The 14,670-nt window shown below is 41.2% G+C and overlaps 1 protein-coding gene across 3 annotated transcripts in view; it reads left to right on the top strand.

Moving 5' to 3' along the window:
- Nucleotides 1-853: 853 nt before the first annotated feature.
- Nucleotides 854-14,670, top strand: part of RPS6KC1 (ribosomal protein S6 kinase C1) — a 195,688-nt gene continuing 181,871 nt past the window's right edge. The window contains exon 1 of one of the 3 annotated variants that reach the window (XM_043924639.1): nt 854-1,097. In XM_043924639.1, the coding sequence (XP_043780574.1) occupies nt 993-1,097 (105 nt within the window). In that variant the 5' untranslated portion in view covers nt 854-992. The remainder of the gene's footprint in view (nt 1,098-14,670) is intronic. The other 2 variants (XM_043924640.1, XM_043924641.1) reach the window with 2 other exon arrangements.

Here is a 14,670-nt window from a genome sequence, read left to right as displayed (position 1 = left end):
CCCTTCGATATGCAACTTAACTACCTAAGGGTTAGTATACTCAAAGCAGGGAATGCATATTAATTTCCCCTAGTTTGAATTCCCCTCAGGGTGTACTGTCAGTGAGCGCACTGCAGTGGGTTGAAGCTTAATCCTTATAAAACTCTTAAGACAAAAACTATTTTTTTTTTTTTTTTTAAATTTGGGGGGCTTGCTGTGGCTCAGCTGGTGAAGAATCTGCCTGCAAAGTAGGAGACCTGGGTTAGATGCCTGGGTTGGGAAGATCCCCTGAAGGGAAAGCCTACCCACTCCAGTATTCTGGCCTGGAGAATTCCATGGACTGTACAATCCTTGGGGTCGCAGAATCAGGACACTGAGCGACTTTCACTTTGTGGCTCCCCTGGTGATTCAGATTGTAAAGCGTCTTCCTGCAATGCGGGAGAGCTGGGTTCAATCCCTGGGTTGGGAAGATCACCTGGAGAAGGAAATGGCTACCCACTCCAGTGCTCTTGCCTGGAAAATCACATGGACAGAGGAACCTGGTAGGTTACAGTCCATGGGGTCACGAAGAGTCGGACACGAATGAGCGACTTCACTTTCGCTTTGTGGTGGTATAAACACGGGTGCACAGATGGACCGAGTTTGTCTTGAAAGAAGAGTTCAGGGGTTGTGGGTATTTAAACCAATGGGCCGCCAATAAGAAAGGAAAGAAGATACTAGGCTGGGGTATCCCTCCATCTCGTCGCTGGCGGTGCCATTGCCTGATCCTCGCTCACTTGCCAGGCTCAGGCCGGGATGGGGGTCCGGGTCTTACGTGGAGTCTCCCTCCAAGGATTGGCGCCCGGGTCTGACCCGGAAGCTTTTCCGCGACCCCGGAAGCAGAGCCCAGGGGCGGAGGCGCCGCCGAGGAGCCACCGCCCCCTCGCCGCCTGGCCGCTGCTTCAGAGAACCGCGGCGGCGCCGGGTTGCACTGATGATCCCCGGCAGGCGGCGGCGACAGAGGCGGCGGGAGGATGACCTCTCCCCGCGAGCGGGGTGCCGATCTGGCCCGATTCTACACTGTCACGGAGCCCCAGCGACACCCGAGGGGCTACACGGTGTATAAGGTCACCGCCCGGGTGAGTGCAGTTTTCGGGCGGGGGTCGGAGTCTGATCAGGGACGAGAGACAGGCGTAGACCCTGGTGTGGGGATGCCGGATGCCAGGTTGCGCCTAGTGCCGGGACAGGCGCCCGAGGTGGGGACTTGAAAAAGGATGCGGTAGGGGCAGAGCGTGGGGAGTCCCGGACCGCGCTGGAAATGGTCTCAATGGTGTCCCCATTCCAGGGTGGGGCAGACGTTGATGATTTTTAATAGATGACTCAGCCCCATCCCACTTGGACTTTCTCTTCCGAGGCTGAAATGCAGAAGCTGTTTTGCTTGTCTCCTAGGGATGATGCAGGTTTAAAAAAAAGTGTTAAATTGATGTACTATTTGACTTACGTAATAGAGGGTATTTCTTCCCTTCCTTCTGGGTTGCACAGAGGCAGATAAACCCTTGGGAAGTATGTCAGTGGTAGGGCCACCATCCTAGGACCTCTGTAACTGTTTGTGTCTTTTCGCCTCTGAATTTTTCGTGGGTTTTCCGTAGGAGACATGAGAAATTCTGCTAAGGGTGTCTTGCGTGAGTTGTCTTGAGAGCACATTTGAAAGTTGTGAGGCTCCTTTACATCGACTGATTGATACAGTTTTTAGTACCCACTTTGTTCATGTTTCATTGCTCTTTCGTTGAGTTTTAGAGTTTGCATCTTCCTCCTTGAAATAAGAGTAATAAAATTAAATATGAATATTAAATACAAATTAGTATTAAAATTACATATATGTATGTAATGTATTATATGTAGTATGAATGTATGTGTGTATTAGGCATATGTACACATCACCCAGTTAAATCCTAATTTTAATGAAGAGGAAACTATGGTTGAAGAATGTTGTAGCTGGCCCAACTTCACATTGCAAGGAAGTAGCACATCTGGGGTATGAGGTCAATTCTGTTTAACTCCAAGTTGTAAAAAAAAATGTTTAAGAATTAACTTTATCATTAATTGTTAAAAAAAGAGAGGTACAGAGAGTAGTAATGTTACAGTATACGTTTGGGGGATGTAGTACTCTTGGGTGATAGATCAGGAAGTGGGCCTTGAAAAGAACCTTAAAGGTTAAATAGATTTAGATCTGCAGAGTCTGGGGCATGGGAATGGCATGTGCTTTTTGGAATTGGTGCACAATTCAGACAAGTGTAAAAGGATAGGATGGGCAAATTTGTGTAAATGTAGTAAGACCAGGCCTGGTTATTGCAGAGGGTTGTACCAAGAATACAGAGAAAATTGTTACTCTCTGTTTGCAAGTAAAGTTGTTATATAGGTGGAGTGTTAGTTTCAGCTTAAGAAAAAATTTCAAGATTAAGGGTGCTCTTACTATAGCCCCCTTGAAAGCTTCTTTTGGCCCTTCAGAAACCTAGACTTGGTTTCCTGACATAGTTTGTGAAATTAGAACAATTTTCAACATACTTAATGCCCTAACTCTAATGTTCCTCCTCAGAGCACCCTGTTCCTCTCCTATTATAACACTTATCACAGTTATAATATATTGTATTAATCTGTTTGCTTGTCTGTGTCTCTCAGATTTAGAGCAGGTCACTATCATTGGCATTTGTTTCCTTTTGTATCTCCCAAGGCATTGTGGGGCACAGAGTGCCTAAAAATTATTGTTTTCCTCTGTGTTTTAGGTAGCACATTTACTAAATGTTTATTTAGTTTCAGGTACTATGATCTCTGAGGGTTACAAGGCAGAATAAAGTGTGGACCTTCTTTTCAAGGATACTTATAGTTTACTGTACTTGAAGTAGAGTGCAAGGTAGAAGGTGTTAAATGCCATAAAAGACTACAGAAAAGAGCTGTGGGGTTTCAGAATACAGAGTTTCTAGCTCAAGGGATCAGGGAACATGTACCAATTAAGATAGGTGGTGAGAGATGGGAAGAATCTAGATGGGTGGGATAAGTGGAAAGGGCATTGCAGGTAGAAGGAATGTGTGAATGTGTGTAGAACTTGAAAGAAACTGAATGTGATTATTACTTGTAGTCTTACTTTACAAAAGGAATGGTTAATCTAATTGAGATCTTAAATATCTTTTTTAAAGCTGTAAACTAACATATGACAACATCAATTAGAAGATAAAGTAGCGCATTGCCTGTTCTAACCAGATCCGTGTAATATGCATATTAGTTATCTCTGTGGTTATTTAACTAGAAATTGCTTACACTGTCTTTTTTTTTCTCCTTGTAAATATTTATGTCCTCATTTATTGCTTATGGTACAGATTTTATTTTCTGATTTTAAAGATTGAGGATTAATAAAGAGATATACCTAAAAAATAACTGCTTAATAGTATAAAATATAAGTAAAATATTTGTTATTTTTTGAGAGTTAAAGAGAAAAACATCTTACCTCAGGAGAATTTATCAGGTAAGTAGTGCTCCCCTGAGAGAACTTTGTGAGATAAAAGTGTCCTGTTTATGTTCCCTATTACTGACTGACTGATATCATTAAGGAACAATCTCTATATTCTTGATTCTTGCAAGGTTCTTTATTTAAGAATAGAATTAGAATCATGGGAATTACCGTTGCTAAGTTTTGGGTAGCATAAGAGCTGTTTCATGTTCTTAAATCTCTTTTATACTTTTTTTTTCCCCCCAGTTCTCTGGAAGCTGGCAGGCTTAGATAACCTTATGGCCAGTTACAAGCTTGCTAACGGATTTCCTAGTTAAATCCTGTGTTGCTTATTAATTTTCATCTTGAATAAGTACTTCTGTTCAGCATTAGAAAGTTCTTTTGTAGATTTCCGTTGATTGTTTAGTTAAAGGAGACGCAGCTGTAAAAGAACCATTCACATAGTGTTTTTGGTTGTTTCATCATGCTAAGTTTACAAAATTTGGATAAGGTAATATAGATTTCTTAACAGTATTAAGTAAATAGTAATTCTTGCCTGTATTCTTTCATGAATATGCAAAGAAAATCTTACGTTTTTATTTTTGAAAGACAGTGCTGCCTTATGACTTTGTTTCTGTTGAGGCATAGTTTATATGCAGTCAGATTCACCGATTTTAAGTGTGCAGTTGGGCGGGTTTTGACACGCGTCTGTATTGTGTGACCACCACCACAGCCGTCACTGCAGGAGTTCCCTCATGCTCCTTTGCAGTCAGCCCCCTCTCCCCACCCCTGTCCCTCGGCAGCCGCGGGTCAGCTTTCTGTTGTTGTCCTGCGCTTTTGTGTGGAGGAGGGATCTGACTCCTTTAACTCAGCATGGTTATTTGAGATTCATCTTGACTGTGCATTTTTATTCTCCTTTGTTGCTGACCAGTATCCCCTCGTGAGCTTCCCTGGTTGCTCAGCGGCGAAGAATCCACCTGCAGTGCAGGAGAGCAGGAGGCGTGGATTTGATCCCTGGGTCGGGAAGATCCTTTAGGGGAGGGCATGACACCCCACTCCAGTATTCTTGCCTGGAGAATCCCATGGGCAGAGGAGCCGGACAGGCTATAGTCCGTAGGGTCGCAAAGAGTCTGACATGACTGAAGTGAGTGAGCACGCACGCACGCACATTCCTGTGTATGGTTATACTAGGTTAATCCATCCACATTTGGCTTGATGGATATTTCAGTTGTTTCCAGTTTTTGGCTATTATTAGTACAGCTACTATGAAAGTTTATATACAAGTGTCAATGAATGTGGGCTTTTATTTCTCTTGATAGCACACAGCCTTTTTATACCTTTATACTAAGATGACATCTGATAGTCTTAGTCCTCTTTCTTTCTCAAAATTATGTTGGTTATTCTAGATTGTTTGCATTTTCAGAAAAACTTTGGAATCAGCTTGTTAAACTGCAAACATGCCTACTCAGATTTTGATTGGAATTACATGGAAAATATGGGGCTTTCCTGGTGGCTGGTGGCTCAGTTGTAAAGAATTCATTTGCAGTGCAAGAGCCAAAGGATGTGCAGGTTTGATCCCTGGGTCAGGAAGATCCCCTGGAGGAGGGCTTAGCAACCCACTCCAGTATTCTTGCCTGGAGAATCCCATGGACCAAGGAGCCTGGAGGGCTACAGTCCATAAGGTTCCAAAGAGTTGGACATAACTGAAGCGACTGAGCACGCATGCACGCACGTTGAGAATGTACATCAGTTTAAATAATATTAAATCTTCTAATCCATGAACACAAATCTTCCATTTATTTAGCTATTTAATTAGAGCGATATTTTCCAGTTTTTGGTGTGCAGGTCTTGCACATAATTTGGGTTTGTTTTCAAACTATCAGAACACGTAAGTATTTTACATAGCTAGCGTTTGCTGAGTATTAATAGCGCACATTTCTGTGGTGCTTAGAGTAAGTCAAGCGCTATTCTAAGCACGTTATATAAATTAGCACATTTTTCATGGCAGTGCAATGAGTAGGTGCAGCTATTCTCATGTGAGGAAATTGAAGCACCGCCATGGTAAATAACTTGCCTGGGGTCACATGACAAATGGTAGAGTTTAGATTTGAACCCTGGTAGTCTACCAGCCAGAGTGCTTTTTAATCCCAGCGCTGTGCTGAGTTCCTAAACACACTTTATTAGAGGCTGTGGGTACACTGTAGTTTACAAAAGTGATAGATGCAAATATACTACAGTGATTAGGATGTTGTGAACAAAGGGGAACAGAAAATGAATAGAAGTACTCGACTTGAATCTGAAAATTGCCTCTTCCAAAGCTTCAAATTCAAGCACTATTTGTATTGCTTGGAGGGAACCTGCTCTCAATTCCTGACCACACTGTTGTATGGGATGCTTGTGCTTGGAAAGATAATCACCTGTAGTTTCCTAAGTATGCTGGTACACTGAGTTTTTCGTGTGTGTGTGCGCGCGCCACGGGCATGTGTGCGTGCTCTGCCGTATCTGACTCTTTGCGATCCTGTGGGCTGTAGCCAACCAGGCTCCTCTGTCCATGGGATTTTCCAGGCAAGAATATTGGAGTGGGTTGCCATTTCCTCCTCCAGATCTTCCCAACCCAGAGATCGAACACGCATCTGCGTCTCCTGCCTCTCCTGCATTGGCAGGCAAATTCTTTATCACTGGGAAGCATGCTCCTTGCCTCTCTGTTAGATGTGGTTTTCTCAGTCTGGAGTGTGCTTCCATTTTGTCTTGGCAATCGCTGCTGTCTCATGTGACCTCTCCTGCCCTGTGTCTACAGGAAGCCTTTCTTAAATGGAGAACTCTGTATTGTATTAGGTTGGTGCAAATGTAATTACGGTTTGCATTGTTGAACTTTGCTGTTTGATATTGGAATACATTCTTAAATAAATGTGGTTATGTGATACATCATTTTAATGCCCTTTTCTTGCTTTATGTTTTCTTGTTAATGACTTAGTGAAAATGAAGTTAGTCGCTCAGTCGTGTTCAGCTCTTTGTGAACAGACCACCAGGCTCCTCTGTCCATGAGATTTTCCAGGCAAGATTACTGGAGTGGATTGCCATTCCTTTCTCCAGGGGATCTTTCTGACCCAGGGATCGAACCTGGGTCTTCTGCATTGCAGGCAGATTCTTTACTGTCTGAGCTTTCTGTTTATTTTATATTGATTTTAGACTAGGGAAATGATGTTAGACAAAAAGCACATTCTAATGATTTTCTCATTTGAGTTCAAAATGGGTTGTAAAGCAGCAGAGACAACTCACAAGATCAACAACGCATTTGGCCCAGGAATTTCTAATGAACATACAGTGCAGTGGTGGTTCAAGAAATTTTGCAAAGGAGATGAGAGCTTTGAAGACAAGGAGCATAGTGCCTGGCCATTGGAAGTTGACAATGACCAACGGAGAGCAATCCTCGAAGCTGATCCTCTTACAACTACACGAGAAGTTGCCGAAGAACTCAGCGTTGACCATTCTGTGGTGGTTTGGCATTTTAAGCAAATTGCAAAGGTGAAAAACTCAATAAGTGGGTGCCTCATGAGCTGACCAAAAATTTAAAAATATAGTCGTTTTGAAGTGTTGTCTTTGCTTATTCTATGAAATAACAATTAATGATTTCTCAATCGGATTGTGACGTGCAATGAAAAGTGGATTTTATACGACTGCTGGCGATGACCAGCTCAGTGGTTGGACCGAGGAGAAGCTCCAAAGCACTTCCCAAAGCCAAACTTGCACCAGAAAAAGGGTCATGGTCATTGATTGGTGGTCTGCTGCCATTCTGATCCACTACAGCTTTCTGAATCCTGGCCAAACCATTACATCTGAGAAGTATGCTCAGCAAATCGATGAGATGTACCAAAAACTGCAGTGCCTGCTCCCGGCATTAGTCAACAGGATGGGCCCAGTTCGATGACCAACTGCATGTTGCACAACCAACATTTCAAAAGTTGAATGATTTGGGCTACAAAGGTTTGCCTCATCCTCCATATTCACCTGACCGCTCGCCAAGTGACTACGACTTCTTCAAACATCTTGACAACTTTTTTTTTTTCCATTTATTTTTATTAGCTGGAGCCTAATTACTTTACAATATTGTAGTGGTTTTTGCCATACATTGACATGAATCAGCCATGGATTTACATGTGTTCCCCATCCTGAACCCCCCTCCCACCTCCCTCCCCATCCCATCCCTCTGGGTCTTCCCAGTGCACCAGCCCTGAGCACTTGTCTCATGCATCCAACCTGGGCTGGTGATCTGTTTCACCCTTGATAGTATAGTTGTTTCAATGCTGTTCTCTCAGAACATCCCACCCTCGCCTTCTCCCACAGAGTCCCAAACTCTGTTCTGTACATCTGTGTCTCTTTTTCTGCTTTGCATATAGGGTTATTGTTACCATCTTTTAAAATTCCATATATATGCGTTTGTATACTGTATTGGTCTTTATCTTTCTGGCTTACTTCACTCTGTATAATGGGCTCCAGTTTCATCCGTCGCATTAGAACTGATTCAAATGAATTCTTTTTAATGGCTGAGTAATATTCCATTGTGTATATGTACCATAGCTTCCTTATCCATTTGTCTTGACAACTTTTCACAGGGAAAATGCTTTTGCAACCAGCAGGAGGCAGAAAATGCTTTCCAAGAGTTCATAGAATCTCGAAGCACAGATTTTTATGCTAAGGGAATAAACTTATTTCTCACTGGCAGAAATGTGTTGATTATAATGGTTCCTATTTTGATTAACAAAGATGTGTTTGAGCCTAGTTATAATGATTTAAGATTCACTGTCAGAAACCGCAGTTACTTTTTCACCAATCTAATATATCCCTCCATTAAAGCCTTTACCTTATTGTACTTGTTTGCTTCTTCTGAGGGCAAACTGTCTTTTTAACGTATTTTTGGTGCCTAACACAGAGCCTGGATATAGTAGGGACTTGAGAGAAGGCTGGAAAGAGGCAGTGTTTTCCTCTCTGTTATCTTTTAAATTAGCATACAGTATAATTGATATTTTGTTGTGTGATTTTATGAATCTTTACACATGAATGGATTCACATATCCTCGGTCATAGTCAGGAAGCAGAACAGTTCCCATCAGCCTCAAAAACTCCCTCTGCTTTGGCTGTTTTACACCCACCTCTTAGTCCCTGGCAGCTGCTGTTCCGTTCTCTGCCTCTCTGCTTCTGTCCTTTTGAGGGCCTTTTATGAAGAGAATCATAGAGTATTTAACCTGTTGAGATCATCTGTTGCCCAGCTTTTTCAGTGGATTTGCTTTCTCACTGTTGAGTTTTGATAGTTCTTTTTGAATGTAAGTTTTTTGTCGGATATATAGTTTGCACGTGTTTCCTCCCAGTATGTAGCATATCTTTTCATTCTCTTAACAGTGTCTTTCACAAAGTAAAAAATTTTAATTCTGGTGAAGTCTAGGTTATCATGTTTTTCTTTTATGGAGGAAAAATGGGCTTTTAGTGCTGTATCTAATAAAATCTCTCTGTTGACACCAGGTTTTAAAAAATGTAAACCATTCCTGTTTTCATCTTGTTTATTGACAACTTATATGCTCAGATATTAACATTTTAATATTAAAGATTTTTACATTAACTTTTTTTGGGGTTTCACCTCAGGGTTTGCAGATATCCGTTCCCTGACCAGGGATTGAACCTGCGCCCCCCTGCATTCAAAATGTGGAGTCCTAGCCACTAGACCTCCAGGAAATCAGTACATTAACTTTAACATTAAGAATTTTTACTTTCTTTGAATTTTGATTGGAAAATAGTTGTTTCCCTGGTGTCTCAGTGGTTAAAAATCCACCTGCCAATGCAGGAGATCGAACCCAGGTTCTATCCCTGGATTGGGAAGATCCCCTGTAGAAGATAATGGCAACTCACTCCAGTATTCTTGTCTGGGAAATCCCACGGACAGAGGAGCCTGGCGGACTACAATCCATGGGGGAGCAAAAGAGTTGGATACAACTTCACAACTAAAAAACAGCAATAGTATTATTATATAATAATTGGTAGAATTTGAAGTGAGAAAGGCAACTTTAGCAAAACATTTATTGAGTATACCAAGGTAACTTGCTGCTATAATTTTTTTTTAAGGTTTTTTTTTTTGGATGTGGACCAGTTTTTAGTCTTTATTGAGTTTGTTATATTTTTGCTTCTGTTTTATGTTTTGGTCTTTTTTCTGTGAAGCATGTGGTGTCTTAGCTCCTGGGCCCAGGGATCACACTTGCATCCCCTGTGTTGGAAGGCGAAGTTTTAATCACTAGACTGCCTAGGAAGTCCCTATGTTAACTAACGTTACGGATTTTTATTTTCCTTGAACTTTGATTGGAAAATAGTTCACCTTAGAGTAGTGCTATAATAATTGGAAGAATTTGAAGTGAGAAAAGTAACTTTAGCAAGCGTTTATTGAGTATACAAAAGTAACTTGCTGTTAGTTTCTTTATTCTCCTATAGATTTTGGGATTTTAATAATGTAGAAAATATTTCTTACTTTCAACATATTGCTGTCATAAGCAATTACTAGAAAGTTGAATGTCTAAAATTTTCCCCACTGACTTATATATCTTAATGGGAGTTCTCTCTTTTCAGAGTACTAAAAAAATATTGTAAAATATCCAATTATAGTTTGTGCAGGTGCTGTCTCTTGGGTCCTGACTACCTGGCTGGCAAGTGATTAACCAACCCAGGTATCCTTGCCAACCAGTGGCACCTGCAGCTCTGCAGGGAAAAGAGGGAGAGGAGTTGAGATGCAGGTGATGGAGGGGGAGGGGGCTTGAGATCGGTAAGGGGATGCTTGTCTGTGTGAGCTGCGCGCTTTGAGGTCGCTGTTCTTCTTGCCAGAGGCGGGGGTGTGTGTGTGTGTGTGTGTGTGTGTGTGTGTGTGTGTGTGTGTGTGTGTGTGTGTGTGTGTGTGTGTGTGTGTGTGTGTGTATGAAATGCAATTTAAAGATGTCAGTATGTTTATATGAATGTGGATTTTATGAAAGTCAAATGTCTGAAAGTCAGGATTGCATACATTACACTGATGGATGTTCCATTTGGTTTGCCTAATCACCACAATGGGAAATGTTCAGTATAGTGTAGCCTTACATTTTTATATACCTTATTTTTTTCTCTCTTCTATATTTGGAAAGTCGTATCTTTGAGAAATAAAATGCGTGGGGCATGTCTCTGTTTGTCATTGAGTTTGATTATTTGTGTTGTGACGGTTTTTAAAAAAATTTGTTACTTTTGTTAATATTTTATCCTCTTACCTCTGCTTCTGCCCTGAACTAGCAGCTGAATACTGATAGTGAAGTGGCCATCAGAAGGCCTGATAAAACTGCTCATAAAAGTAGCTTTTTAAAATTTATATTTAAATTTGTGATATAAATCATGATTATATGATTATAAATCATTATGGTTTCTGTTTGTTTCCAAAGGGACTTATTTTTTGATCATTTTTGGTAGGAGCTATAATGGTTAGATTGAATAAATTTTGTAGTTTTGTTTTCCAGTTCAGTTCAGTTGCTCAGTCATGTCCGACTCTTTGCGACCCCATGAATCGCAGCACGCCAGGCCTCCCTGTCCATCACCAACTCCTGAAGTTTACTCAAACTCATGCCCATCAAGTCGGTGATGCCATCCAGCCATCTCATCCTCTGTCGTCCCCTTCTCCTCCTGCCCCCAATCCCTCCCAGTATTAGGGTGTTTTCCAGTGAGTCAACTCTTCGCATGAGGTGGCCAAAGTATTGAAGTTTCAGCTTCAGCATCAGTCCTTCCAGTGAACACCCAGGACTCATCTGCTTCAGGATGGACTGGTTGGATCTCCTTGCAGTCCAAGGGACTCTCAAGAGTCTTCTCCAACACCATAGTTCAAAAGCATCAATTTTTTGGCGCTCAGCTTTCTTCACCGTCCCACTCTCACATCCATACATGACCACTGGAAAACCATAGCCTTGACCAGATGGACCTTTGTTGGCAAAGTAATGTCTCTGCTTTTTAATATGCTATCTAGGTTGGTCATAACTTTCCTTGCAAGGAGTAAGCGTCTTTTAATTTCATGGCTGCAGTCACCATCTGCCCAGTAGCTATCTCTTAATCTTATGAAGAAGACAATTCTTTTGTTTATTCGAGTTAAGAGATTGATTTCAAATCATTATTATGATAATTTGATAAGAGTGCTTTTGACTTTGACTATTAAGGAAACTATTCACTAAGTCTTGTCCGACTCTGTGACCCATGGACTGTTGCCCAAAAGGCTCCTCTGCCCCTAGGAGTTTCCAGGCAAGAATACTGGAGTGGGTTGCCATTTCCTTCCCTGGGGATATCTTCCCAACCCAGGGATTGAACCGGAGTCTTCTTCACTTCAGGCAGATTCTTTTTCTTTTTTTTTCTTTTCACTTCATATTTTATTCATTCTTATTTAGAAGAGTGCTTAAGATTCAGATATTCAGTCAGATTCTTTACCAGCTGAGCTACCAGGAAAGCTCCCTAAGGAAACTAGGTAATAACTTGGTAAGAAGTAGATAAGAGAAGTTATCACTGGGAAGAATTTAGAGGACCTAAGGACAGTATGATTTGTTGTTTATTCTAGGCCTTATCTAAGCCAAGCGGCAGCATTCCTTCTTTTTTTTTTTTAAAGATAGGAAAGAGAGCTCATTTTAAGTTTGCTTTTCTTAGGTTTATCACAGAACTAGCAAGAAAGCTGTTTACAGCTGCTGATAGAGCCAGTATTCAAACTCTCTTCTTTGTTCCTTCTGATCTGCTAAAGTGCTTCTGTTTTTTGGTTTAATCGCGTTTCTTAGTAAAGGACAAAATTGGTTTGCTAACTGGCATTAGGACTGTTACTTGGATACATTGGAAAAGACCCTGATGCTGGGAAAGATTGAAGGCGGGAGGAGAAGGGGACGACAGAGGATGAGGTGGTTGGATGGCATCATGGCTTCGATGGACATGAGTTTGAGTAAGCTCTGGGAGTTGGTGATGGACAGGGAAGCCTGGCGTGTTGCAGTCCATGGGGTTGCAAAGAGTCAGACACGACTGAACGACTGAACTAAACTGGCATTAGGGCTGTTACTTGGAATTTCAATCTCTAGGAGGGTCAATTTAGTTATGTGCTGGCAAGAGCACTTTGTTTAGAACCAGAGAGTTGTGAGACCTGGTCCTGTGTGTTACTGATGAATACGATTAATACTAAACGATAATATGTTCCCCTGGGCCTTGGTTATCTCATCTTACCAGGCAAGATTGTTGTGTTGATTGAATGTAATAAAATGTTTAATTTCTTAGCATAGTAAGAGATAGTTAACATTTACTGTGAACCCTTGTTTCCCTAAACTCAGAACTTGCTGTTGGCATTAACTGAGGCAAATGGACTGCAAATGTTGCAGTAGCATTTCCCAGTTGTGTTCCAAATTTTATCAGTAATAGATGTTGCATAAATAGTTGGGTGGATAAATGACCTTGGGAAATACTATTTGTTTTCCTTTCATAAATTTACTAGGCTATAATAATGTTGAGAAGCCTTGAGAGGCCTTGAGGCCTTGAGAAATTCTGCTGTAAGAAAAAAGAATTTTTTTTAAACTAAACTGAATTGATCATTAAACCCTTTAAAATTGGTGATTTTAAAGAATATCTGTGTTCCATGCAGCGCAGTTTATCAAGCACTGCTTTAGATAATAATTTTCAAGATGACTTGGTGATAGAATTCTCTATAGCAAAAGGCTCTTCATGATATGTATAGTACTTACTGAGCTGGCGATAGTCTATGCTTGCCATGGAAATTTATGAACTTTAAATGAAAAGAATCACTGCTTTGAATTCCAACTTTTGTGAAATTTTATAACAAAATATTGAAATTCACCCAGAAAAAAAAATTACTTGAATGCTAGCAATCTACATCAGGGTCAATTTACAGTATTTTTAAAAATATTATTTAGCTGTTTATTTTTGGCCGCACTGGGTCTTTGTTGTTGTGAGCGGGCTTTCTCCAGCTGTGGTGAGCGGGGCCTCCTCTGTTGCAGTGCACAGGTTTCTCGTTGCAATGGCTTCTCTTTTGTTGGAGCACAAGCTCTAGGCGTGCGGGCTTTAGTAGCTGCAGCATGCCCGCTCAGCAGTTGAGGCTGTTGGGCTCTAGAGCACTCGGCTCAGTACTGTGGTGCATGGGCTTAGTTGCTCCATTCCACATACGTGGAATCTTCTGGGACCAGGGATCGAACCCATGTTCCTGGCATTGGCAGGCAGATTCTTATCACTGTACCACCAGGCAAGTCCCTGAATTTATAGTACTTTTGTTTTGGAATTGACTACTTATTAAGATAATTGCTAACATAACATTAAAAGTTATAGAAATCTGGATCTGAGGTTTCAATTTTGTTCATTTTCAGTATGATCATATTTTTTTCACTCAGATTTCTGATATTTTTCTTTATTTTTTTTGGTCAGTTTTGTAGTCCTGCTGAAGAGAATTACGTAGTTAGAAAGAGTTACTATTAAAGGACGTGTGGGCTCAACTCATGTTATTCCATAAGGGGGCTTCCCTCATAGCTTAGTCAGTAAAGAATCTGCCTGCAGTGCAGGAGACCTGGGTTCGATTTCTGGGTCAGGAAGATTCTCTGGAGAAGGGAATGGCAACCCACTCCAGTATTCTCGCCTGGAGAATCCCATGGACAGAGAAGACTGGCAGACTGTATAGTACATGGGATCTCAAGGGTTGGACACGATTTAGCAACTAAACCACCACCATATGTTATTCCAACTCATTGTGTTGTTTGGTTTTCATTTCAGAGGACACATTATTAACTCATTTAAGAGAGTTTGCACACATGGGGATACTGAATCCTTATAGTGGGGTACCAAGTGGTTGAACTCGGTAACGTATTTAGCAAGTGATTATATTTTTATAATGTTACGTAGGAATCAGACCCAGTGTATTCGCTGCTATGCTACTCTGCTTATCAACAGAGTAGGCACTGATATTTGTTGAATGAGTAAGAGTAAATAAAACCTAATGGTGAAGGGTGTTGTGGAGTTAAGTTATTCCTGAAAATACTGCAGGTAAATTGAGGGATGCAGTAGAGCAGGATCTAATGCCTGATGATTGAAGGGTGGAGCTGATGTAATAATAATAGAAATAAAGTGCACAGTAAGTGTAATGCTTTTAAGTCATCTCCAGACCCCACCCCCGTCTGTAGAAAAAGTGTCTTTTACAAAACCGGTCCTTGGTGC

Source organism: Cervus elaphus, chromosome 14, assembly GCF_910594005.1.
Source record: "Cervus elaphus chromosome 14, mCerEla1.1, whole genome shotgun sequence".
Classification (NCBI taxonomy): Eukaryota; Metazoa; Chordata; class Mammalia; order Artiodactyla; family Cervidae; genus Cervus; species Cervus elaphus.
The sequence above is the reverse complement of the archived record's forward strand: the minus strand, read 5'-3'. Positions and strand labels throughout refer to the sequence as shown.